Raw genomic sequence first — 25,307 nt, 5'->3', positions numbered from 1 at the left:
AGGGAAGAACCTGGTTCAGAACAGTGTTTCCATGAGTGTCTCTGGAGATGTCAGTAAACATCCCCCAAGAAGTAGCTCAAGTCCAATCAGCACCCCGGATAGCTCCTGCATGGCTTTCACTGTTTGTCCATCACCTCTCAGAGACCCTTCTGGGGTCTTAGGTTCTTGTGCTAAATTTAAGAGCCCCTGTGAGCACCATCATGGCAGCCAGTGCTTGGTGCTCTTCTGAGAATGAGATGAGACGGCACCTGCTTTTGTCCCTCACTTGTGCAATGTCAGGGGTCCATAGATGTTCTTCCTGGAACTGGTGGGCTCTGCCTGGAGGCAAGAGGTAATCACAGACTGATGGCCATTCATATCTAGACATTGTTCTGTCAAGCACCACAGCCTGAAGACCAATTCACTATCTAAAGCACCTGTCCTGGGTCTGAGCATGGATCCATGTGCTGGCTAATCTTCACTGTCCTGGGAAGTAGACCACAAGCAGAATTTGAACAGGGTCACTACTATCAGCAGGTTCTTCATTTGGGATATAAAAGGCTCACTATGGGCCTGGAGAGATGGCTCAGCAGTCAAGAGCTTAAATGCTCTTCCAGAGGTCCTGAAGTGCTGGTTCAATTCCCAGCAACATGGTGGCTAACAACCATCCATAATGGGATTTGACTCCTTTTCTGATGTTCATGAAAACAGAGCACACATATACATAAATAAATAAATCTTTTAGGAAGGAATGAATAAAGGAAGAGAAGGAAGGAAAGAAGGAAGGAAGGAAGGAAGGAAGGAAGGAAGGAAGGAAGGAAGGAAGGAAGGAAGGAAAAAAGAAAAGGCTCATTTTTGAGGCAGCAGAACCTTCCCATGAGACAGGAATGTCAATTCTAAGTTGATCCTGGAAGTCAGGTCCCCTGTTCTGGTATCGCTGAAGACACCAGTGTTGAAGATACTGCCCATATAGAAGACAGTACCCCTGGCTATTCCCTCACATCCTCACAACTGTAACCCTGTTTTTCTCCCCACAGACTCTACAGTGTACTTCCTCCACTGCTCAGGAACCCTGCCCTCCCAAACCTCCAAGGGCTCATGAACTAAAACTGCAGGTGAAGAATATCCGAGTCTCCCTGCTAACCCATCCTGGTGCTTCAGGTGGGTGCTGGTGCCACCAGGGCCTCATGGCACTTGCCACTGCTGTGGGAGGGACCTTCCTTGACTCAGCCTGGTGAATTCTCATATGGCAACCTGGTTGGGTCTGCAGTATGACCCCTGCCTTCTTTGGCAGGAATACAGTGAAAGGCTTGGTCTTTGGCTAATGGGCTTGGGATCCAGATGCCACAAGCTGTAACCCCCTTAGGATAGTAAGTAACTGTGGCTGGTGATGGCCAATTATGCATACCCAAAGAACTTGTGGGAAGAATTCTAAATGTTCCAGATGCAGAGAAAGGGCAGATGTTTGAAACAGTGGCAACGCTAGTAACAGAATCTGATCATTATACAGGATAGACATGCCACTAAGTGTCATACTGCACCCCATAAATATGCAAATGTTGTAATCTAAACTCATGTACATGAGAGCAGTGTCATGGTTGCTCTATTTTTTTTTTCAGTCTGACAGATACTAGTGTAGTTTTCTGTTTTAAACTGAGCCAATAAATTCATGTTGAGCACCCCTGAACCTCTGAGCAGTGCCGTTTCTGCTGCCTTAAAAAGTGGGGTTTAGGGTGGCTGATGGGGCATCAGAGAGCTTAGGCTTACTGGTGCCTCTGATGCTGCTGATGGGAAGAAGGCATCTGTGAGCCCTGGCCTTCCTCAGGATTCTCAATGGTCACTAAGGACCCTCAAGCTTAGCAGTCTGAAGCAGGATGTGACTTTTCAATTGCAGCTTGATGTTGACGAGAATAGAACTGAGGTTCTGGTCATTGTTTAAGAAAGTTAGGAATTCTGGTCACTATTTGCAAAGGTTCTTCCTCTCAGTTTACAAAGCATAAAGAGGCTTCATTTGAACTACACAGCTGGCTATCGATACTTGCATGTTGCCTTTCACAGCTGTATCAGCTAGTGGCCAAGTGGGTCCCCAGGACTACCAGACAGGGCTGGGGTCTCAGCTTTGGGGTACACATGCTATGAAATCAGATTCCATTCCCTATGCACACTAAGATGCCCACATCTGGAAATGGATCTGAGTTTTCCCTTGAGGAAAGACTGTGAAAGTTACCCTGATCTGATGCATGGTAAGGAGTCAGGCTCTGTAGTAGTTACTAAACACAGAGGACTTCAGAACTGATGCTGTAGAGGAAACATTTTCTCAGAGCAGGAACAGCTGTGAGATGTCACAGTACCTATACCAAGTAAGTACCTCAAAAGGGCCTTGGATTAGATGAGGGATGAAAACACCTGCTTGTTGTAAGTGGGGCATGGATTATCTGTGAGATTCAGCCACAATTTAAGTTTAGGACCAGCCATCCTTTGAGTAGGTTGTCAGTCTTGACTAGAAGTGCGGCCAAGCCTCAGCACATGGGCATGTTGCTTCTGGGTGAGACTCCATACCTGAGAGTCCTGCCTGCCAGAATTCATGAACTGATGGAAGGAAGTGGGACACTGGGGTCAGTCTAGGGCTGTAACCACTAAGTTATTGCCTCAGCATTGAGAGTGTATAAATGGCAAATGACAGAAAGTTCTCTTAGGTGTAGGTAAGCTGAGATCCTTGTCAATTAATTTACCCTTCCTTGTGTGGGTAAGCAAAGTTTTAATGCAATTCAAAAATAAAAGCCAATACAACCTTGCTTTGTCTCATCACAGGTAGCATTAGCCATGTGTGTGTGGCCCAGCTGAATGATCCTGCACAGCAGTTCATCAGCACCCTAGTAAGAAACACTAGAGACCTCACTTGGGAAGAGGAATTCACCTTGTGAGTACAGCCTGCATCCCCAGGGGCCTGGTGGCCACAGTTGGGTCTACTCAAGATGGACAGATCCTGGAGTCATTGCATAGCACTGTTTATACTAAAAATTAATTAAAGAAATGAAAACAAATTCTGAGTTTTTGAAAGACAGCCATCCTTGTGGCCAACATGGACTTCTTTTTAAGGCAGTTCTGGGGGTCACCTTTCTCCTCTTTCCCGGTTGTGATAAAGGCCTGTTAAGGGATTCCCTGCTTTCCTTAGCAGCCAGCCACACAGCGTGGAAGGAAATCTCCAACTGATGCCAACCTCTGATGAGAAAAAAAAAAGAAAAAGGGGGACATGCAAACCACTTACAAATAGCAATGTACAGATCCTAACTAATATGTCGTCACATAGGATCCAATGATACATTAAAATACATCCATTTGGAAGCTGTGGCTCTGGTCAGGGCACTGGTTGCTCTTGCAAAGGACTTGGGTTTGGTTCCTAGTACCCATATGGCAGCTCATAACCATTCTGGGGGATTGATGCCTGCTGCAGGAACCAAGCATTCATGTGGTATATATACATGCAGGTAAGACATGCATACACATAGAATAAATAAATCTAAAAAAAAGTTTGAATAGCCATTCTATTAAAAATAAATAAACAAATAGGAGCCAGGTGTGGTAGTGCATGCCTTTAATCCCAGTATCTGGGAAGTAGGGGTAGGAAGATATCTGTGAGTTCAAGGTCAGCTTGGTTTACATATTGAGTTCCAGGATAGCCAGAGCTATGTAGAGACCCTGCCTGAAATAAACAAACAAACAGAGAAATAAATAAATAAATAATAAACAAACAAACAAATAAATCCACTTGAGTTTGCATCAGAAATGTAAAGGTGGCTTTATATAAGAAAATCTGTCAAAGAAAGTCCACTTTGTCACTAGATTATAGGAGAAAGTAAACTTCCTGTCTTTACATCTTCCCCAAAGAGAATCAGTAGTGTTTAATACTGGTTCCCAGTTTTGAAACACTTAATTAGGACAAATTCATGGACTCTTGTAATAGGAGTTTAAAATCTCACCGTGAATGATCAGTCCCAGAAGCAGACCACTGGCATCAGGACAGATCCTGATCTAAAATCTTTTAGATTTTGATCAAAAATAACTGGTTAGTGAACTTAAAGAAGAAGAAATGATAGGCAGATCTTGGAAGGGGAGACAGTGAGATAGTCCAGTGGGTAAAGACACTTGCTGCCAAACTTGACAACCTAAGTTCAAGTCCCAGGACCCACTAGGTGGAAAGCACCAACTCTAGCAAATTTTCCTCTGACTTCCAATGTGTGAGGATATTAATCTCAGTTTGTTTTCTGGAAACAATAACTCTATTTTTAAACAGTCCATCTGTAAGGACTTGGCTAAATAAAATTTCTTAAGGCCAAGGCAACAGAGCACTAGACATTTGTCAAAAATGCAGTTGTTCTGCAGTCTGTGATATCTCAAGGAAATCGCCTAAATCTGCTAAAGGTGATGGTGAATATAGCATGGAAACAAGAATAGTACATGCATCTTAAGTAAAATGTATCTTAGGAAGGAGGAGGGAGGCTTGTTAGATATTCTGTGTTCTGTACTCAGTTAATTATACATAGTTGTTTTAAAATGGTAATGGTGACATGTGACTTTTAAGTTAATAGAAATTAACCAAATGAAATCAATGTCTCAGTCTATACTGGCCACCAATCAAATATCTGTCATCGAAGGGTGTTCCATGGATCCCCTCTGAAAGGCTAATCCCTGGATGCATCAGTGGCTATTTCTGAACTGTCAGGCTGCAGGCATTCTGCCTTTAATGACTGACAGCCTTGTGTTCCTTTGCATAATCAAAAAATATACATTGGAGGGGGAACCCAAACCAACAGCATTGAGCTTTGAAGGGTTCATAGGGCTTTATTCTTTCCACAGTGAACTGAACGCCAAATCTAAGGAGCTGCTCCTGCAAATCTCAGAGAATGAGTGCTCTTCAAAAGGTGGGTGGAGGAGTGTTCCAGATCAACAGCCTGATCTGGGCTCTGGAATGGGGAGGGGAGATACTCTGCAAAGGAGGCAGCCCCCTCCTCTGAACCACAGGTCTCCCAATGAAATGTTTGGTACAAAGTCAAACATCAACAATGTCATTCATTTTGGGGACATGGTTATCTGGTTTTTAAATTTTTTCCTTTATTTTTATGTGTGTGAGTATTTTGCCTGCACGTATATCTATGCATTGTGTGCATGTAGTGCCTACAGAGGTCATAAGAGATGCCAGATCTTCCAGGGCCAGAGTTTCCAGGGTTGTGAGCTGCCACATGAGGGCTAGGAACTGAACCTAGGTCTTCAAGAAGAGCAACCAGTACTCTTAGTACTGAGTCATCTCTCCTGCCCCTGTTTCTTCAAATCTAGATTCTTCCCTCAATAATTTTTAGATTAGAGAAACAATTTTGAACTATTTTATATTTAATGAACTTCCTTCAATTTTTTAAATTAAAAAATAGTAACAATCCAGGCAGTGGTGGCACACGCCTTTAATCCCAGCACTCAGCAGACAGAGATAGGTGGATCTCTATGAGTTTGAAGCCAACCTGGTCTACCAATCGAGTCCAGGACAACGAGGGCTATACAGAGAAACTCTATCTCAAAAAACCAAAAAAGAAAAAGGAAGGGAGGAAGGAAGGAAATAGTAACAAACTTTCCTATCATAGCCATGGCAGCTCCTCTCCTAATGTCCTTCTCTGTAAGTTTCAGCCAATGTTTCCCTACAGAATAAGCCCCTTGGCCTTAATTTAAAGTAGATACATGATTCAGACATAGGAACTCAACAGTTCAGGGTAAAGTCACCAACATAAACATGGACTTGAGTGTCCACCTTGGTATACATTGGTAGTGCCAATGTTTGTTAGATTCTTCTGTTTTTACATTTAATCTGTGTCTGTGTAGGTCAGAGGACAACTTGCAGTATGAGTTGATTCTCTCCTTACATCTTGTGGGTCCTGGGAATCAAGCTTAGTTTATCAGGCTTGGTGACAAGTACCTTTACCTGATGAGCCATCTCACTGGCCCTTAAATCATTTTTTCTTTCTTTTTGTGGTGCTGGGCTTCAATCATGCTAGATAAATGTTCTACTACTGAGTTACATCCTCAGACCTCTTGGATGTTTTTAAATCCATGTAAACATTAAAATTGGGAAGGAAGAGACCATTGGCATATCCAGCTATGCCATTGAGTCTCTTTGTGATCTGAAGGGAAGTTGGAAGGCAGGTGACTGACCAGATGATCACGCCCAAGTTACCATCAAGAGGTCTGTGCGAGCCTCTTTGAATCTGCCATCTTTAGATGCATGGGAAAGTAGTAAGAAAAACCTTCTCTTCTTTTAGTGGGTATGAGAGACACCCTGCATCAGGCTACCATTCACTTCTCATCCCTCCTAGTCCTTGCTTCTGCTGGCTCACCCCTCTCCATTCCAGGGTAGCCTGATGGAGCCTGTGAAACTGAAGCTTTACAGAAGCCATGCAGCCTGTGCTTAAATTCTCATTCTGAATATTTGCCCTATTGCCCACAATCTTTATGTTCGATTAGTCATTGCACCTCACCTCTGTCTCCTTCCTCCTTTCTCACCCTATCTCTCCCTCTTACTTATTCTTGCTCTTTACACACACACAGGCACACATTTGAGAGTAGGCCTCTGTCATTATGCCCTTAACTCCCCCATCCTTCCATGTTAGTTTTGCCCAGGACATTCAGTAGCTTCTTCATTTTCATTGATGCCATCCCCCCTTCCATCTCCCACTGTCTGTTTTCCAGTTTCTATCAGTGGTTCAAGGATGGTTGGTACAGTTCCACACTGTGTGGTTTAGTTATTGCTTCTGCCAGGCCTGGCATATAGTTCCCTCTGGAATGCCCGTAGCCTCTTTTTATTGGTGACACTGACACTGTGTAGTGGAGCTAAAGGGACATCCCTTGGGGTGTGTGACTGTGGAAATATCACCATTGCTCTTCCTTGTCTCTAGGTCTATTGGGGACAGCAACCATTCACCTGGACTTATTTAGGAAGCAGCCTAATGGTCCACAGACCTTCAGACTGGTCAGCGGGACAGAGCCTGACAGCTTGGTGTTAGGCTCAGTCACTGCAGAGGTAAGAGGGCATGTTCTCTGCTGCTACAATCCTGTCTCCTGCCTGCCAGGGCTCACTGTCACTTCCCTATGACACCTAAACTCACCCAGGAGGCCCTCTTCTCAGCCTGGGCTTCAGGCTCAGGTGGATACATCTTGTCACAACTGGCTTAATCTGGCTACTGTACAAGATGACCCTTTCCAGTGTCATCTCAGCTGACCCAGCTGCCTCCTTTAAAAAATTCCTCTTATGGGTCATGCTTAGAGTTTTAGCTTGGCTCTTGTGAGTCTTTGTCATTCCAGGTTGATTAAAAACAAAAAAACCACTAAGTAACATGGGTGAAGAAACTAGCAGAAACCAGTGTACCGCTGCTAAGCCAGCCTGTTGCTGTTGTCTGTCAAGTCCATATCTGCAGCTCCACAGCTGCAGCTTGTACCAACCAGCCTGAAAATATTTAAGAGAAAAAAACAAATCACTCAGACTGCATCACATTGACCATGTACAGACCTTTTTTTCTTATCATAATTCCTTGGGCAGTACAGAAAAACAGCTGCCCCTTGCATTTGTGTCATAGTTGGTATGAGAGGTCATCTAGAGGTCATTACTACACCAGGAAAGGAAATGGCCATTCTGTGCTCTCATGACATCATGTTCTGGGAGGGACTCGTGTGGGTGTTGGTCCCCTGAGTGTGGGAAGCAGCCGTCCATGGAAGCCCAGGCTCCACTGTGTTTCAAAATAAATATCTATCTTTGCCAGTTTTCTTACATAGAACCTGGAGAGCCGAAGTCCTGGCCCACTCCTCCCCCTGTTCCTGCTGCAAAGATTGAAAAGGACCGTACAGTGATGCCATGTGGGACTGTGGTCACCACTGTCACTGCTGTGAAGACCAAACCTCGCTTTGACACTGGGAGGGCATCCCCAGTGAGCTCAGGTGAGACCCCAGAGTGCAGTCTCTTTGCAGAAGACCCACAGGTCCCCAGCCTCTGTGGGGTGGGTCTCACCCTACAACACTGAGCACTACAGCACAAAGGTGTTGGAGAGAAGTGTGTTGGCGTGGAAAGAAAGACATTTGGCATCAGGCTTTTGCATTGCACAGTTACCTTTATATTCTATGAAAAAATAGTTGGCAAAGAGCCAGGCATGATGATAATGCCTTTAATTCCAGCACTCGGTAAACAGAGGCAGGTGGATCTCTGTGAATTTCAGGATTGTCAGAGCTGCATAGACCCTGTCTCAAAAAAAAAAAAAAAAAAAAAAAAAAAGAGGAGGAGGAGATAGAGAGAAAAATAGTTGAGGGGCAGAGATGAGGTTCTGCCTGGAAGTTACACCAAAGTCGCAGTCTGGTTCTAAGACTAGCGACATGGGACTCAGTACTCCATCACACTCATGATGGCTAAAAGTCTAGTTAGTTGAATGTATGTTAAACATCACTGATGAAGAGACAAGATGTAGGGCTGAGGATGTGGCTCAGTTGGGCAGCATTGGCCTAGCATGGATGAAGCCCTGGATTGGATCCCCAGCATTGATTGTATCACGTAGGCATGGTGGCACACAATTGTAATCCCAGCCCTGGGGAAGTGGAAGTAAAAGGATCAGGAGTTAAAGGTCATTCTTGCCTAATATGAAATTCAAGGCCAGCCTAGGATATATGATGCCATGTCTCAAAAAAAAAAAAAAAAAAAGTTTGTTTTGATTTGCTTTAGCAGGGGCAGCACAAACCTTTCTATTGCAATGTAGCTGGCCCCTAGTGGGGGGAGAATGAAAAACACATTGCTTTTTTTTATTAGTATATTGTTTCTGTTTGTGTAAAGAAACCATCTCCCCAAAGTAGCTCCCTTGGCACAGGTCATGGACCCAAAATTCACATGAGAACTCCAGTTTTATTGAAGTTGCTCTGAATTTTAAACTCCCAGCCCCACTTTTGCCAACACAGTAAAGGAATTGAGAGGTCTCAAAGCCCAGCCCTGGCCAGTAACAACTGCAGGGCCTTATGGTGCAGCAGGGGCCTCCTCTCACTTTCTAAAATCTTCTGTTCTTGCAGAGTCCCCTGTGAGGACACCCATCAAGGTGAAGGTCATTGAGAAGGACATTTCTGTCCAGGCCATTTCGTGCCACAGCGCCCCCGTCAGCAAGACATTCTCCTCTTCAGACACAGGTAAGACATGATCTCTTCTTCATCTCTGCACTTCTCAGCTTTAGGAATGAAGGCTTCTTTTTTTTTTTTTTTCTTTTTCTTTTTGTCTTTGGGGAGTCTTTGTTTTAGTGGCAATAGAAAATGAAAAAGGGGGGCTGGAGAGATGGCTCAGAGGTTAAGAGCACTGACTGCTCTTCCAGAGGTCCTGAGTTCAATTCCCAGCACCCACATGGTGGCTCACAACCATCTGTAATGAGATCTGGTGCCCTCTTCTGGCCTGCAGTCATACATGCTGTATTCATAATAAATAAATAAATAAAATCATCTTCCATTTAAAAAGAAAATGAAAAAGGAGCTGGGAATGTCAGGTGAAGGAAGACAGAAGACAGAGCTGGGTCCCTACTAGGTCTGTGGAGCACTTTAACAAAACAAGCAGGTGTGGGGGCCCCACTTTGTAACTTTCTGAAAGCTATCTTTCCTATCATCTGGCACATGGGTGATATCATTCTGTTGGATAAGCAACACTGGGGACAGCATGTGCTGATGTGTGCTTGGCCCATTCTGTATGCTCTGCACTTAGGAGCAGTTTTCTGAGATCTCTGGGTGTTTCTTCTAGTTATTTTTGTATAGCTGTAATGAAACAGCTAACAGAAACAGCTTCAAGATGGGAAAGCTCATTTTGGCTTCAGTTTCAGTCCATCATGGGTCGGGGCATGGCATTGTAAACATGTATTAGCGTCAATATCACATTAGCTCAGGATGTAAAGAGATTCTATACCCTTCAAAGGCCTGCCCCTAGTGTCAGATGTCTGCCAGTGAGGTCCCACCTCCTAAAGGTTCCACAGCTTCCCAAAATAGTGCCACTGGCTGGGAAACAAGTGTTCAGAACATGACCCTGTGAGACATTTGATATCTAAGCCATAACAGTATTGCACCCTGGCTCCAAAGGCTCATAGTCATCTTATAAAACAAAATGTATTTATTTCAACTTCAAGAGTCTCCATCAACTCAATAGTTCCAACATCGTTCAAATCTAAGTTTAGAGTTTTGTTTTTGAGACTCAGGGCAGTACTTTAGCTGTGAGTTCCTATAAAATCAACAGGAAAGTCATGTATTTCCAGACTGCAAAGGTACAAAGTAAATGTGCCCATTCCAGAAGGGAGAAATGGAGGATGGAAGGAGAGATTCGACTGGAGGGAGACTGGACCTCAGCAGGGCACTGAATGTTGTAGCTCTGTGTCTGGCATGTAATGCTGTGGTGGAATGATCTGAGTACCAATAGACAGAGAGTTCCACTCCTACAGCGTTGCCATTTGCAGCCCATGTGGCCTTTCTCTGGGGCTAGCTCTATTCATTACCTACAGCTTTCCTTGGGAGATGTCCCATGGCCCAGGGGTCTCTACTGCAACTTAGGCTTCATCCTCCTCACAGGAACCCCAACCCTGAATTACTTGGCCTTACAAACTTACCTTAACCTAGGTGTGCAACCTTTCATGATTTCATAACTCATGTATACTGTATGTCTGAAAACCTAGCACCATGTGGACAACACTAAGTTTCATTGATCGCTTGATATGTAGCTAAGCTTGTATCATGACCACAGTGGCTTCTGAGTGCCTAGGTGGGTGAACCTATGACAACACTTCTTTCTCTAAACAGCCCCATTCAAGCAGGGAACCTCTGCAGCTATGTCTTTTAAAGGGAAACTCTTTCAAATGAGTAGGCAGTTTCATATGCTGGAGCCTGTGATGTCGTGGGTCTCACCAAATCCTGAAATGCACTGAAAGCATCCTTCCTACATCCCACTGCAAACTATATGACTTCTTCCTAATGGTGCTTATCTCAAATAACTATGGCTACCTGTCGCACTTGCTTTGGCAGCTCGAGATGTTCTTCTTTATTGGCCAAATAGTTTGTTTTTCATATCCTTCTGCTCTAATTTTTATTCTCAGACCCCACTGTAAGCCTGGCTAAAACAGCCAGCAGCAACCATGCCATAGCCTGAGTGCTGTGTTGCCTTGAATTACTTTGGAATTTGGCCTCTTTATAATTTCCAGAACATAGTTAAAATATAGGTGAATTCTGTGCCAGAATGTAACACAAATGGCCTCTAGTCTTTTCCCCAGTGGAGTCCTTGTTCCCATCCCAACAGCAGCAGCTTAGTCTCACTGTCTGCTTTTCTCTCAGCACTCAGATCTTCCACACACCCACAAGAATGAACTTACAGTATTCTAGAACTTTTCTTCCTTTTTTAAAACAATATTTTTATTTTTGATAATTTCATACTTATATACAAGATACATCTTAATCATATCCACCCACAGCTCCCCACTGTCCCTCTTCTCAGGTCTCCTCTAACACAAACACCTCCCACCCACATATCTTACTCTTTTTTTAAATAACCTGCTGAGTCCCTGCATATATATAGGACATCCACCAGAGCATGGGTAACCTACCAGTGACCACAACTCCTGAAGAAAAATGACTTCCGCTCCCCCAGCAGCCATCAACTGCAGTAGCCCTTCAGCTAAGATGAACCACTCATCCATGATGAATGTTGACTGGCTTGATCTTGTGCAAGTAGTCACTGCTGCTGTGACTTCATGAGTGTGCTGGCCACTTCATATCCAGAGGACAGCATTTGATAGCACTCTTCCCTAGCCTCTAGCTCTTTCCTCCCCTTCTTTCAGAAGGTTCCCTGAGTCTTGGGGAGGTCACTTATTCTCAGCATTTTTATTAGTTATGATAATTTACTGCATTTACCACTGCCAAAAGGGAGTGGGCTTCACTGAAAAAAGTTGAAATTAACACTCATCTGTTATATAAACAAATATTTGGCATCATGTCCATTTAACAAAACAATAGAGGGCTCCTTTCCAGCCCTGGGTTTTTGACCAGGTTTATAGGATCAGGAGTAAATTTCTTCCCATGCAACAGACTTCAAATCCAATCAAAAGCAGTTGGTTACTTCATAGCAGCCACGCCTCTATTGTGTTAGTAGATATTGTGCCTGTCGGGTCAGTATCATAGATTGCAGGGTCTACTGCTGGGTAAGCCCATTGATTCTTTTTCTCCCCCAGCAGCCTGCATAGCACCTTCCAGCAGGGAGGAAGTTTTCAGGTCAGTTTCAGATTTCTCTGTGTTCTAAACAAAAGTATGTGGTGTCTTCAGCAGTAGGTCTTACCTTCTAGTTATGGTGGGCAGCGAGATCAATGGTGATAGCTTGTGTCATTTGGGGGCTTCTAGAGCATCTTGAAGGGTTATTCTAGTCCACATCTCCAAATTCTCCCATGTTCTTCCCACAAGCTGTTTCCAAAGGCCCAAGAACCACATATCCAGGTTTCATATCCTACTTCTCCCCAATTTTATGGATTACTTATTTTGCATATTTTGCATCACTGTGACCAAGAGATGGTGCAGAAGCAGTGTAGGGAGGAAAAGTCTGTTTTGGCTCACTGTTTCAAGAGTAAATTCATGGTAACCAGAGTGTATAATAGAGCCTACTCACATGATGGCTGACCAGGAAGCAGAGAGGCAGATCTGGAACCAATACCTGGCCTATAACCTTCAAGGGCAGCCAGGTTCCACCCCTAAAGGCATTACAGCCTTCAGAGTGGCACCCTTCTCTGGGGAGCAGGCTCTCTAAACACTGGCCTGTGAAGGGACATTTCACATTCAAGCCATATTGGTATTAATTCTCCAATTTTAGGGTTATTTTCATGTAATCATCATCTTAAAGAGACATCTTCCTATCTATAAGTCAGTGTGGGGACCTGAGTTTGATCTCCAGCATCCACTTAAAAAACTGGCAGTGGCTGAGCAAGCCTATAATCCCAGCTCTGGGGAGGTGGGATCCATGGGGCTTGTGGGCAGCCAGTCTGAGCCAGTTAGTGAGCTCCAAATTCAATAACTCTGTCTCAAAAAACAAGATGGGCCGGGTGGTGGTGGCACACGCCTTTAATCCCAGCACTCGGGAGGCAGAGGCAGGTGGATCTCTGTGAGTTCGAGGCCAGCCTGGACTACCAAGTGAGTCCCAGGAAAGGCGCAAAGCTACACAGAGAAACCCTGTCTCAAAAAACCAAAAAAAAAAAAAAAAAAAAAAAACAAGATGGAGATATGTTAAGAAGAGACCCAATGTCAACCTCTAGCCCCTACACATGTGCACAGAATTGAATGAACACATACACATGCACACACACACACAAACACATGTATATACGCATACATGGACACAGGCACACAAACACACACACACACAAATGAAGATATCATAAATAACAAAAAAATACTCCCTTCACTCCATCACAGAAAATGTCAAGGTTTTAGGAACTATGTGCCAGGCACTAGGCAAGGCCAAGTGTGTCACTGGCTGTGGAAACCAGCCCCCTGTGACCTATAGCCATGGACACTCCTAAAGCAGTTTTGTTTTTTTTGTTCCTTCATTTGCTTCTGCAATCCTGGACATCAAACCCAGGGCCCTGTGCATGCTATGCAACCGCTCAATCATTGAGCTGCACCACCATCCCTCTTTGTCATGTTTAATTTTGCCTTAGCAAAGTAGTGTAAATTATGAGTACAAGTTCTCTGAGGGAGGAACTCCACTATGCATCTCCACTCAGCCACCTGCCTAATGGCCTGGCATCTTTCTCCTTGTCAAGTGGAGATTTTTTTAAAAATAAAGAAAACAGGCCGGGCGGTGGTGGCGCATGCCTTTAATCCCAGCACTTGGGAGGCAGAGGCAGGTGGAGCTCTGTGAGTTCGAGGCCAGCCTGGGCTACCAAGTGAGTTCCAGGAAAGGCGCAAAGCTACACAGAGAAAACCTGTCACGAAAAACCAAAAAAAAAAAAAAAAAAAAAAAAAGAAAGAAAGAAAACAAAAAGAAAGAACTCGTCTCATGGAGCTAAGGAGTGAGCAATGATGTAAAACGTGCAGGCTTTGTCACATACATTTATGACCCAGGAAGGGCCAGCGAGAGCCGGCTCTTAGTCACTTTTATTAGCTGCCTCTGATTACTGTTCTGTGTTGGGGCTTTGGGAGGGAGAAAGAGTTATGTGCCTTTGTGAGGTCAATTTTTCCCCAGTGTTTAAAGATTGTCTTTTCTTCTTTCTTTTACTTTCTTTTTGGTGTGTGTGTGTGTGTGTGTGTGTGTGTGTGTGTGTGTGTGTGTGTGTGTGTCACTGCATGCCTGTGGAGGTCAGAGGACAACCTGTGTGTGTGTGTGTGTGTGTGTGTGTGTGTGTGTGTGTGTGTGTGTGTGTGTGTGTGTGACTGCATGCCTGTGGAGGTCAGAGGACAACCTGCAGGAGTCTGTTCTCTCTTTCCTCCACTGGGTCCCAGGGATCAAACTCAAGTTGGAGCATCAGGCATGGCGCCTTCACTCACTGCACCATCTCATCCACCACAGTTTATTTGTTTATGTCTGCTGGATTTTGCCACTTTGCATAACTTCTTGACAAAAAACATCAGCTTATAAACAGTAAAACACACGAATCTTACACAGACATGCCAATGAGTAGCACATAACTACAGAGAGTAGAGTAGAGTTGTAGGTGATGGTGACCCTTCCTTGTTTCTGAAAGTGAAGTTTTTCAGGAATCAGGCCTTGCCTGTTCATTTACATGTGGCTCCTGACTGCTTCTACCCTATGGGGAGATTAGTTGCAAAACCTCAACCTCTTTCTTTATCCCACTTTCTCCAAACTGTTTGCCAACCACTGCTTATAGACCATTCCTGCCCCCTGTTCTGGGAGTTCCCTTGGAGCCTTTTAACTTTGCTACTGAACTCAGTGCTATCTTCCTCCTGGCAGAACTACTGGTGCTGAACGGCTCAGATCCTGTGGCTGAAGTTGCCATTCGGCAGCTCAGTGAATCCTCAAAGCTAAAGCTGAAGTCCCCACGGAAGAAAAGCACCATCATCATTTCAGGGATCTCCAAGGTAGGTGAAGGCAGCAGCAGAAGGCGGCAGCCTATCAGCACAGCACACCAGTCCCCCATCCATCCAAAAGGTCACTCTACAGATTCTAATACAGTTCCTTCCCACCAGAGAGTTAATTACCTTTGGGACCACAGTAGCCCTTTGTCCTGTTGATAGAGGAAGGTAGAAGCCATCTGCTTAGTGAGGCTTGAGAGCTTGGTAAGTCATTTCTGGAATGATTACTAAGAGAGAAAGAAAAGCACATGTAAGAAACCCCCAGTGGTATAGGCTCCACCTTGCTGCCTCCCAAGTTCACTTTTTCCACATTACTCATTTCTAAAACATTTAAATATTTTACAATAAATATCTGTATTCCTTTCCATTACTGGTAGAAACCAAGATTGTTCTACAGAATGTTCCAGTTCAGTTCCCCTGCTCATCCACTCTGTGATATCTTTTGGGGAGCAGAAGGTGGGTGTGAATTGCTTTTGATTACAGCCATGGCACTGGAGTGCAGAGCAGGCTAGATCTTCAGTGCAAGGGGCCATGCAAGAAACTGTGGTTTTTTTTTCTACATTTCCAAATATGTCGATGGAGGGAGCACTACAACAAGTGACAGATTAGATAGTTGTAGCCATGGCTAGGGAGCATGGGTTGGATCTTGCAGGGTCATTGAGAGGGTGGGCATGAGAGCATGCTGGAAATTACCCTTTCAGTTGCTGGCAGGTGTCTATGGTGAGTCGCCGTAAGTGGTGATATACACAATGTGTGGGTAGCCTGGGCCTAAGACTCCAAAAGAGAGCTCATGGGTGGCCTTGAATACCAAGGCAGGGGTATCTCTTGGGCTGGCTTCTTCAGCCACCAGGGTGTGAGGGGCAGATCTCTGGGGCCAACAAGGCCAAATAGTGGAAGCTTTTATTCAGTCTGGGTTAGATAAGTAAACAAGATGAGGATAACCCATGATCATCCGCTCTCTACTTGTTGGCTTTGCTTCAGAATCATCAGCTAATCTTCATATTTAATATCTGTAGGCCAGTTTGATTATTAATTTTGTTGGCATGCAGATTGTTGTATTGGTAGTCATCATTTCTGTAAGCTGGTACATCTGTCAGCTGTCACTTAGGAAAGCTACTGTGTGACTGCCACCCAGGTTGAGAACAGCATGGATGCTGCCCTTTCAGGCATCCCTGTTCAACCACTCCCAGCTTCCCACCTTACAGTCCTTTAAAGGACACATCATTTTCTGGTTAATCTCTACTTTGAGACAGAAAAGTGCTTAGTAACAAAGGTGTAAAAGACTAAATCTGCTCGAGTTCATGCTCTTTGCTGCCCTATACTTTGTCTACTTTGAAGAAAGTGCTAGTCCTTGCCACTCACCTTCTGGGGCTTCCTTACTGATAGGTCTGCAGTGGGAAGTGTGCTAACTCTTCTCCAGCACCCTCAGCCTCAGGACCACTTCTGAGTCTCAACTAAGATAGAAACCGACTTTATAAGCATTTACCATGTAGCACAGGAGCCTTCTTTCAGCTGGCCGTCCCTGCTACTGCTTGATATTTCAGGTGGTATCGAGCCCTCTCTGCCTACCATGTGCTTGTTACATCCCTGGGCTGACTTTTCATTTGCCCTCAGCCTCTGTTGTACATCTCCCCTGACAGACCTCACTATCTCAGGACCACAACGCTGCCCTCATGCTAGACTATGCAGCTTCTATGGACAGCACCAACCAAGGGGATGCTCCATCCACTCTGTGCCCTCCAGAGGCAGCTGCAGCCTCTGCCACCACCCCACCTGAAGAAGATGAGCCAGCCCAGGCCCTATCTGCCCTCAAGCCTAGAGAGAATGATCTAGACTCCTGGGACCTGGAGAAGGAATCTCCAGGAGCAGTGTGGAGCAGTCCAGCCTTACAGGAACCTGATGGGGATGAACTGTCAGAGAGCTCCCTGAGTGCTTCAGAGCTGGGAGCCATCAAGAAGCATAAAGGTACCTGTTCCCAAGCCCCCAGCTCCTCACTTGGGCTTCCCTCTGTGCCATTGCTCCCATGCTATCCTCGCTCCCTTCCTTTTGTCCTCTGTGAGGCTGTACCAGCTTCATCCCCTCCTTCCCATTCTGCTCAGCCACTGAGAGCTGGAGGCAGGTAGGAAGCTTGCATGTGAGCACCTGGGGCTTCATCTCTTCATCTAGGGGCCACTGTGTTTTCATGCCTCCCAGCACCCTCCTTGTCTGGCTCTCTCCATCTAGAAGCAGAGCTATCCAAGGCTTCAGAGTGTCACCAGGAGCTAGTGTCCAGGGGCAGAGCAAAGTTAGCAGAGATTGGCAGCTCACCTTATTTGCTCCTCTCAGTCTTTTCTCCAGCTAGAACCAAACCAGACCTTACCACCTAGAATCAGCAGGATCTACAAAGAAAGAAACCTCCCAGAATAACTACTCACTGTCTTGTTACACACAGCAATGAAGTCATTTGTTAGCACAATCAGTTCTTTCCCATGAGCAATGAGCCCATATTTCAGAGCCTGGTATTTCTTGGGGGTAGACACTTGGACCCAGACCTTTGTCTTACCTTTGGGAACAGCTCCAGGACTTAGAAACTTCAGACTCACTGAGCCTCACCTCCACGACCTGGGGACCATCCCTACAACCCACATCCTGAGGGCTGAAGGAGGCACCTGAGTCAAACCAGGAGCTGTGGTGGAACTTAGTTCCTAGCTCTGGCTTATATCGGGGCTCCAAGGCCCACTTCCCTCCAGCAAAGTTCTCAGGACCCCCTTGGAATGCAGTGGGCAAAAAGCTTAGCCACCCCAGGTGTTAGGAATCCTGGCCAGCTATTTCTGCTAAGGACAGGTGGGGTCTCCTGCTAGGCAATGTTTGCAGACAGCTGTATCACAACTGGGAGATGGGGTACTATTCGCTCCTAGGGAGTAGAGGTCACAGGTACCACACTCTTTAGAGCACATGGCACAGACACCACCACACAGCGGAACAAAAGTCCCAGGTGCTGAGATTAAGAACATGCCCTGAGTGCTCCACCCTTCCTCTGCCCACACCTTAGCCATTGATGGGTAGCTGCTTGCCTGTGACTTGTGCCCTTTGCCAGTACCGAGTGGGGATCCATAAGGGAGGAATTGCACATTAAAAGAAGAAAGAGAGAAAGAGGGTGTTCCTGGAGAAGATTTCCTACCACCCAGCCTCTGTTTCCTACAGCCTGGCCTTGGGGACCTTCAGCTGAACCCTGTATCCTCTCTTGGTGAGCTGTGGCCCAGGGTATCAGGTACCCTGTGTACACACTCTAACCTGGTCTTTGTCCTGGGAGCAAGGGAGCCTCTAGGAGGTTGCTGGGGAAGTCAGTGAGCACAGAGGAACAGGGGACTGGCATATATCCTGTGCTCCACTTCTTTGAGTCAATAGTCCATATACTCATGTCCAGACAGAACCCAAACCTCCCTTCACACCCACCAGATTTCTCAGAGATGCCCAGCCTACCACCCCTGTGCATCCACCCACTGCTGCTTTCCTTTCTTCCAGCCTTTCCTGCTCCTGCTAGCTCTGGCCTCCTTTGGGGTACCCTCCTTGCTGTGCACCCGCCATCCTTCTCCTCCCCTCACTGGCCAGACAGATGAATGCTTCTTGAGAATCTGGGTGTCTGTTACATCCTCTGGGGGCTGGAAGTAACCTCTGAGCATGGGAGCTTCCCCAGAGGCTGGCCATTAGGGGAGGTGCAAGCATGTTTGACTGGTCTATATGTTTCACTCTTTGCTTCTCTGGGAACCGAGGTTGAACCTGCCCTTGGATCCTTGAAATGCCTTAACCTAAAGTTTTCTGAAGTATTTGGCAACGTCTTAAAAATTATTTTGTGATAATAGCATGATAATAAAGGCATGATAGCACATGCCTTTAATACAAGCACTTAGAAGGCAGAGGCAGGAGGGTCCCTGAGTTTAAGGCTAGCCTGGTATATATAGTGAATTTCAATGGGCAAAGTGTTTAATGTGCAAGCATGAAGAACCAAATTCAGACCCCTAGCACCCATGCAAAAGCATATCCACCTGTAATCTCAGTGCCAGTGGGAGACTGAGACATAGGGATCCCCGGAGCTCTCTCTAGCCAGACTAGCCAATTGGTGAGTTGCAGGTTTAGTGGGGTATTCTGTCAAAAACCATGATGGAGAAAAGTGGAGGAAGACACCCCATATTGACCTCTCACCCACACACAGATGTACAGGTGAATATACCTGCAATACCACGCCCTTCCCGCCATGCTTAGTTTTTATCCTGCAGTTTCTAGAAGCTTTGTATTTAGCTTGAGATGTTGGAAGATCCTAAGTAGGTCAAAACTGGTTGTCAAACCATTTTCATTTCATGCCATTTTTTTTTTCAAAACTGGTGCTACAGGGAATGGCTTGGTGGGACTTAGTTGTTTTGTTTTGTTTTTGTTTTGTTTTTAATTTATGCATATGGGTGTTTTGCCTGCATGTATACCTGGGCACCACTTGCATGCCTGGTACCTGCAGAGGCCAGAAGAGGGTGCCCCATTCCCTGGAATTGGAATAATAGGTGGTTGTGGGCTGTCATGTGGGTGCTGGGAAGGAACCTGGGTCCTCTAGAAGGGCAGCTAGTACTCTAACCTCTTAGCCACCTCTCCATCCCCCAGGTTTGGTTTTAAACTAAGGTTTGCATATGACTTGCAAACCACCTGCTTCTTCTGGTCTAATGAGGAGAGTATTGGTGGCTTTGGAGGGAGCCCATGTAACTGCAATTCTCTTGGGCTCTTGCTGCCTGAGAATTTATAGATTATGATACTTCAGCCAAAACAGAACATTGATTCCCCAAATGCAATTTATTTTAGGTTCAAAAAGCATTGGCAGGACTAGGGATGTAGCTCAGTGGTAGAGTGCTTTGTGTAGCATGCATAAGGTCCTGGGTTTGTTCCCAGCACTTGGAAAAAAAAGTACTGCTGCGTGTGATAATAAGCCCACTGTAACTGTGTGCAGAGGTCTAGGTGGTAAATTTTACCCTATCTATGTTCATTACAAAATCCCGTAGAGAGATTTGAGAATAACTGGAAAGAAAATTGCCAAATATCTTGGATGGCAACCTTGCATGTGTACATGTATGTGCTCAAAAATACATATGCATGTACATGTGTGTACATGTGTGAGCATGAGTGTCCATGTTCACATATGTATGTATGTACATGTGTGATGTATGTACACCAGCATGTATATAAGAGTGAGCATGTGTGTATGAGTCTGTGCTTATGTATACAAGTGTAAGCATGTGTGTGCATGAGTCTGCATTCATGTGTGCATGTAAATGCACATGTGTGCAAGTGTGTAAGCATGTGTGTGCACTGTGATACTATGATTCCAAACTCTGACTTTCATTCTGACTCTGCTCTCGCGTGCTTTTCTTTTTGCCTCTCAACATCTCTGCATTCCGTGCTCGTTCCCTTTAACTTAAGAGGATCACTATGCCAACCAGAATTAATTACCTACACAGTAAGTTATTTTTTGTCTTGCATTTTAAAAAAATTCTGTGTAATTGACTGTGTGGAGAGTGCCCAGCAGAGTGAAGGTTGCCCACTGCCTTTCTCCTTGCTTACTGGCCTGACCTTCCCTGTGGCTGGTTTTCTGTGTTCCTGGTTTCTAGGTGATAGGACATTTCCTCTTGTCCTCTGAGGGTACAAAGCCACCTTGCTGTGATGGTTTCAGCCTGATTGGGATGAGGGAGCCAGGCAGGGGTCCCTTTACTAGTTTCCTGTCTCTCGAGCTGTCTCTTCATGCACAGTCTGTCTGAGGCTGCTTTTGGACATCAGAGCACACGTTTCCAGGTTGCTAGGGCCATTGTCTTCCTACATGCAGATTTTAATACAGATTCTCTCATTGCCTATTTATATCTGCCCCTCCACAGAAATAAACAGGATAAATTTAGAGATGTGACAGCAGAGCTAGAATTTAGAATAATTTTCAAATTCCTCTGTGTGTTTATTCATGCTTCAGTCTTCTTGGGGGTGTTTTTAAAGGGAGATTAAGACCAGGGAGAGAATTTTCCCCAGGACCAGCTCCCTATTTAAAAATTATGTGATTAACCTCAGATTTCCCATAACCTCACACAAAAGCTTGAAAACACAGTGTGTGAAAGTCAAGCCACTGGTGTCTCCTTGAACACTGAATGTTTTTAACTTATCACAGCCTTATGCCAATCATACCCTCAGGAAGGCCAGTGTGATACTTTAGCATGTGGACACTCATGTAATGATGAGTCGAGAGTTTCCTTGACTTGGTGCATGGAGCCTTCCTGCTCCTGTGTGTTCATATGACTTACTGTGAACTGTGGTCGTTTGCTGTGCACCTCCCTTTGTCCATCTCTCAGCTTCCGGCAGATTCTACCCACTGTCTTCTGAGCCTGCTTTCCTCACCACACTGTGTCTCATCCTGACAGATGTGTACATCTGTGCCCATGGTTCTTCCAGAATCATTTGCCCCTAATGGTGATTGTGGTGAGGCTTAAACACACAGTAAATGTGTTAGTTCGTGACTGGGAGTACAGTTCTGTGGAAGAGGGTTTACCTGGTATCCATGAGATATGGGCTTGATGTCCAGCACCACAAAAGAGAGACAAAGGCAGAGATCTTTCTCTCTCTCTCTGTCAGAGAGAGAGAGAGAGAGAGAGAGAGAGAGAGAGAGAGAGAGAGAGAGAGAGAGAGAGAGATCATTTATTTGAGTTACTCCTCACATGTACAAGTGCACTTTCCTCATTGGAATGTCCCATCCTCCCCACATCCTGGTATCCTTCTCTGGAGATAGAATTCTTCTGGAATCCTGCCAAAGACCATGCCAGTACCTAGATCTGTCCACCCTGTCTGTATTCTCCTCCCTGAGACTGTGAGGCACACTTTGCTTCAGGCACCTGGCAGCCACTTCTCAAGGGTGGGTCCCATTCACATTCAAGGCACAGAAAAGCTAGACCTGGGGACACTGGTTTCAGGAGCAATCACCCTGGGCCCACATATATGTCATCGTGTGATCTGAGTAGTCACTTCTCCAACTTTTATGTCCTTATTTTTCAATGAGGGTTCCCCCAGACTCAGGGCAGTGCAAGCCTGCTGAAACAGGTCTCAGCACCATATCAAAGGAATTCCCTTCAGTCTGGAAGCCCATGTCATCCCCACAGAAGCCATAATTTCCAACAATGTCTTACAAACCAGTGCAGGATTGCTATGGGGTACATAGCATAGCATCCATTTCTGACTCATGCTGGAAAATGAAGTCTAACAAACCAGCAGAGAGGCTGCAGAGATCATGAGGGAGGTTGGAAGAACAGAAAACAACCTTGGTATAGGCCGCAGAGAACAGGTGCAGGCCTGCTGAATGGATGGTGCTTTAACTGGCAGTTTAAACCCTGGACATTTGTACAGATCACAACAAGCACACACTTACAGTCTTCCTTTTTCTGTCTTTTCTCCCTGCTAAATCTTTCTGCAGTTGCTCTTAGCCAAACATCTGAGAAACAATGAAACTTAAGCCTTTCAGGTTCATCAGTCTTGCACTCCAGTTGAAAGTCTTTGACATTTCAGGGCAGGAATTTGACTTTAGGTAATCATGCTACAATTTCTCTTGGGCAAGTTGTAGTGATCATCAGGAAGTGTAAGGATTATCATTATCTTTGAATATAGCCACCCTGCAATGCAGCCTGTAACACAGCCTGGGAGATCAGCTCCCAGAACTGTCCAGCATAGTGAATAGAAGACCTCAGAGTAGCAGGACTTTAGGGAACTTTTTTATCTGAGGGTCTTTAGAAATAAGTTTATGCCAGGTGGTGGTGGCACACACCTTTAATCCCAGCACTTGGGAGGCAGAGTCAGGCAGATCTCTGTGAGTTCGATGCCAGCCTGCCTGGTCTACAGAGCAAGATCCAAAACAGGCACCAAAACTACACAGAGAAACACTGTCTCGAAAAACCAAAAAAAAAAAAAAAAAAAAAAAAAAAAAAAGGAAAGAAATAAGTTTCTATCTATCTGAGGGGAAAATAAGGAAACACACACTTTCTGATGTAACTTTCTCTTTTACTTCATCTTAAAAAAAAAATCCTCTCTCTGAAAATCTGTCTCCACACAGCTACATCTCTTTACATACATACATCTCTCTCCTGCACACTCATATATACAGTTACATCTTTTTTATTTAGATCCATATCTTTCTTCTATACACATTTCTTCTCTACTGTTACATTCTTTCACATACTACTGCATCATTCACTTACTCTTTACTCACTCTCTCACCTCACTCTCACACTCCTGCTGCTTCCTTTATCTCTCACACTTCATCTCTAATACTTTAGTTATGATTCTATAGTTCTAAATCTTTGGTTCCAGTTCTCTTTAGTTCCAATTCTCTCACACACTTCTTTTATCTCTCACTCTTTTCTCTGCTCATTCAGCTACATCCCTCATTCGCACGCGTGCACACACACACACACTCACTCTTACCCTCTGCACACACTCACTCTTACCCTCTGCACACCTCTCTACACAGCAGCTCTCTCTACATGGCTCTACACAGCCCCCTTTTACATACAAACTCCGCACAATTATGACTTTCATTTTCAGGGTCACAAAGTGTTGCTTGAGTAAATAGGCAGGACAGAGCCAAACTGATACATGTAAGGAATCACACAGTTTCTCTCAGGCTAGGAAGGTCACAGCCAGTGAGTAATGCTTGGCCATGCTATAGCTCTTTCCCAGAAAAAAAAAGTGATATTAAAATTCAGGACTTAACAATAACAGTTGGCCAGACCTTGAATGGTTGGGGTAGATGCAGAAAGAGAGTTACTGCAGTGGGTTATGTATACTGAAGCTGCTTAATGTCTGACCTTGATTTATCAATAACACCTGGGGATTTGTCTTTGTGTATGCTCTGCAGGGGCAGCTAGTCTGTTTTGAATTTGTTCTGAAGTCTAAAATTAGCTGTTTTGTGACTGAGAATACTGTTACTTTCCTGTGTCAGTTATAAAAAATATTCTAATATTATTTCTATGTAGCAGAATTATACAGCTTAAGCAGAAATCATCTTCCTGACCACCCACAGCTATATTTGTTCCCAAAGATGGAATATTTTCATAAGATAAACACACAAGCAGTGGGAAAACACCCATAGCAGGTTCTTAGGGAAGAAATGTAATAGCACATGAGAGAAATTATAGACAGGAGCAGCCAGTCATTTACAGCCAGTGACTCCACAGCTTTGCCAAGTGGGGCTCCCCATGGGTGGACCTGTTAAATATAGTTGTCACCTGCTGTATACTCCCACAGCCCTCAGCATGCCTGTCTTCATGGTTTGATTTCCTGCCTTACTATGCTTGTCCCTTGTGACCGAGGCACCTGTGTTGTCTTTATTTCTTTTCCTGTTGCTGTGATAAAATACTCTGACAGAAGCAACTTAAGGGAGAAGGGGTTTATTCTGCTACAGATCAAGGCTACAGTCCATCCTAGCAGGGGAGTCAGAGACAGCAGGAGCTTGTAGCAGCTGTCACATCACATCTGCAGTCAGGCAGCAGAGAGGGATCAATGCTGGTGCTCAGTTCCACAGAGTCTATACAGTTCCATAGTGTTCTACAGTCTGCATGTCAGCGAGGAAGTGTTGTCACCCAGAATGGGCAGGTCTTCCCACCTCACTTAATGCAATCAAGGGAATCCCCCACAGGCCTGCCCAAGGCCTGTTTCCCAGATGATTCTAGATCCTGTCAAGTTGACAACTGACACTAACCATCACATGTGCCCTGCGGACAAGTCACTCTGCTTTGTGTTGTGCACATTCTGTGGTCACATGCGCCAGAGATAGTAAGATATGGTACCGCATAAGACAACTAGTAAAAGGGAGCCAAGATTGTAGGTGGATTTTTTTTTAACTCTTTGGGGGCTGCCACCTAGCTGCCAAAGACTTATTCTTACTTATGAATGCTCAGCCTTAGCTTAGCTTATTTCTAGCCAGCTTTTCTAATTTAAATTATCCTGTTTCTCTTCTATGTTTTGCCTCTGGGCTTTTTACTTTTCTTTGTTCTATATGTCTTTCTTTCCTTTTTACTCCGAGGCTGGCTGTGTGGCTGGTTAGCTGGACCCTGGTATCCTCCTTTCCCCCTCTTTTTCTTGCTCCTCCCTCTTCTCTAGATTTCTTCTCCTATTTATTCTCTCTGCCTGCCAGCCCTGCCTATCCTTTCTCCTGCCTAACTATTGGCTATTCAGCTCTT

The 25,307-nt window shown here is 45.0% G+C and overlaps 1 protein-coding gene and 1 long non-coding RNA gene across 4 annotated transcripts in view; one reads left to right on the top strand and one right to left on the bottom strand.

Moving 5' to 3' along the window:
• C2cd2 (C2 calcium dependent domain containing 2) overlaps positions 1–25,307 on the top strand; it is a 76,203-nt gene that overhangs the window by 40,787 nt on the left and 10,109 nt on the right. The window contains exons 6-14 of one of the 3 annotated variants that reach the window (XM_076549322.1): positions 1,017–1,140; positions 2,791–2,899; positions 4,837–4,901; positions 6,918–7,042; positions 7,779–7,953; positions 9,064–9,177; positions 14,963–15,090; positions 16,725–17,049; positions 20,524–20,560. In XM_076549322.1, the coding sequence (XP_076405437.1) occupies positions 1,017–1,140; positions 2,791–2,899; positions 4,837–4,901; positions 6,918–7,042; positions 7,779–7,953; positions 9,064–9,177; positions 14,963–15,090; positions 16,725–17,049; positions 20,524–20,549 (1,191 nt within the window). In that variant the 3' untranslated portion in view covers positions 20,550–20,560. Of the gene's footprint in view, positions 1–1,016; positions 1,141–2,790; positions 2,900–4,836; positions 4,902–6,917; positions 7,043–7,778; positions 7,954–9,063; positions 9,178–14,962; positions 15,091–15,461; positions 15,717–16,724; positions 17,050–20,523; positions 20,561–25,307 lie in introns of those variants that run through there. The other 2 variants (XM_006996876.4, XM_076549323.1) reach the window with 2 other exon arrangements.
• The window catches only part of LOC143268177 (uncharacterized), a 34,155-nt gene continuing 15,883 nt past the window's right edge, over positions 7,036–25,307 (bottom strand). Inside the window, exons 2-3 of the long non-coding RNA XR_013043899.1 lie at positions 15,211–15,311; positions 7,036–7,465 (exon numbers count right to left, since the gene is read on the bottom strand). This is a non-coding gene — a long non-coding RNA (uncharacterized LOC143268177). The remainder of the gene's footprint in view (positions 7,466–15,210; positions 15,312–25,307) is intronic.

This window comes from Peromyscus maniculatus, chromosome 12 (genome assembly GCF_049852395.1).
Source record: "Peromyscus maniculatus bairdii isolate BWxNUB_F1_BW_parent chromosome 12, HU_Pman_BW_mat_3.1, whole genome shotgun sequence".
NCBI classification, from domain to species: domain Eukaryota; kingdom Metazoa; phylum Chordata; class Mammalia; order Rodentia; family Cricetidae; genus Peromyscus; species Peromyscus maniculatus.
Note: the sequence above shows the minus strand (reverse complement) of the source record. Positions and strands in the feature narration are given on the sequence as shown.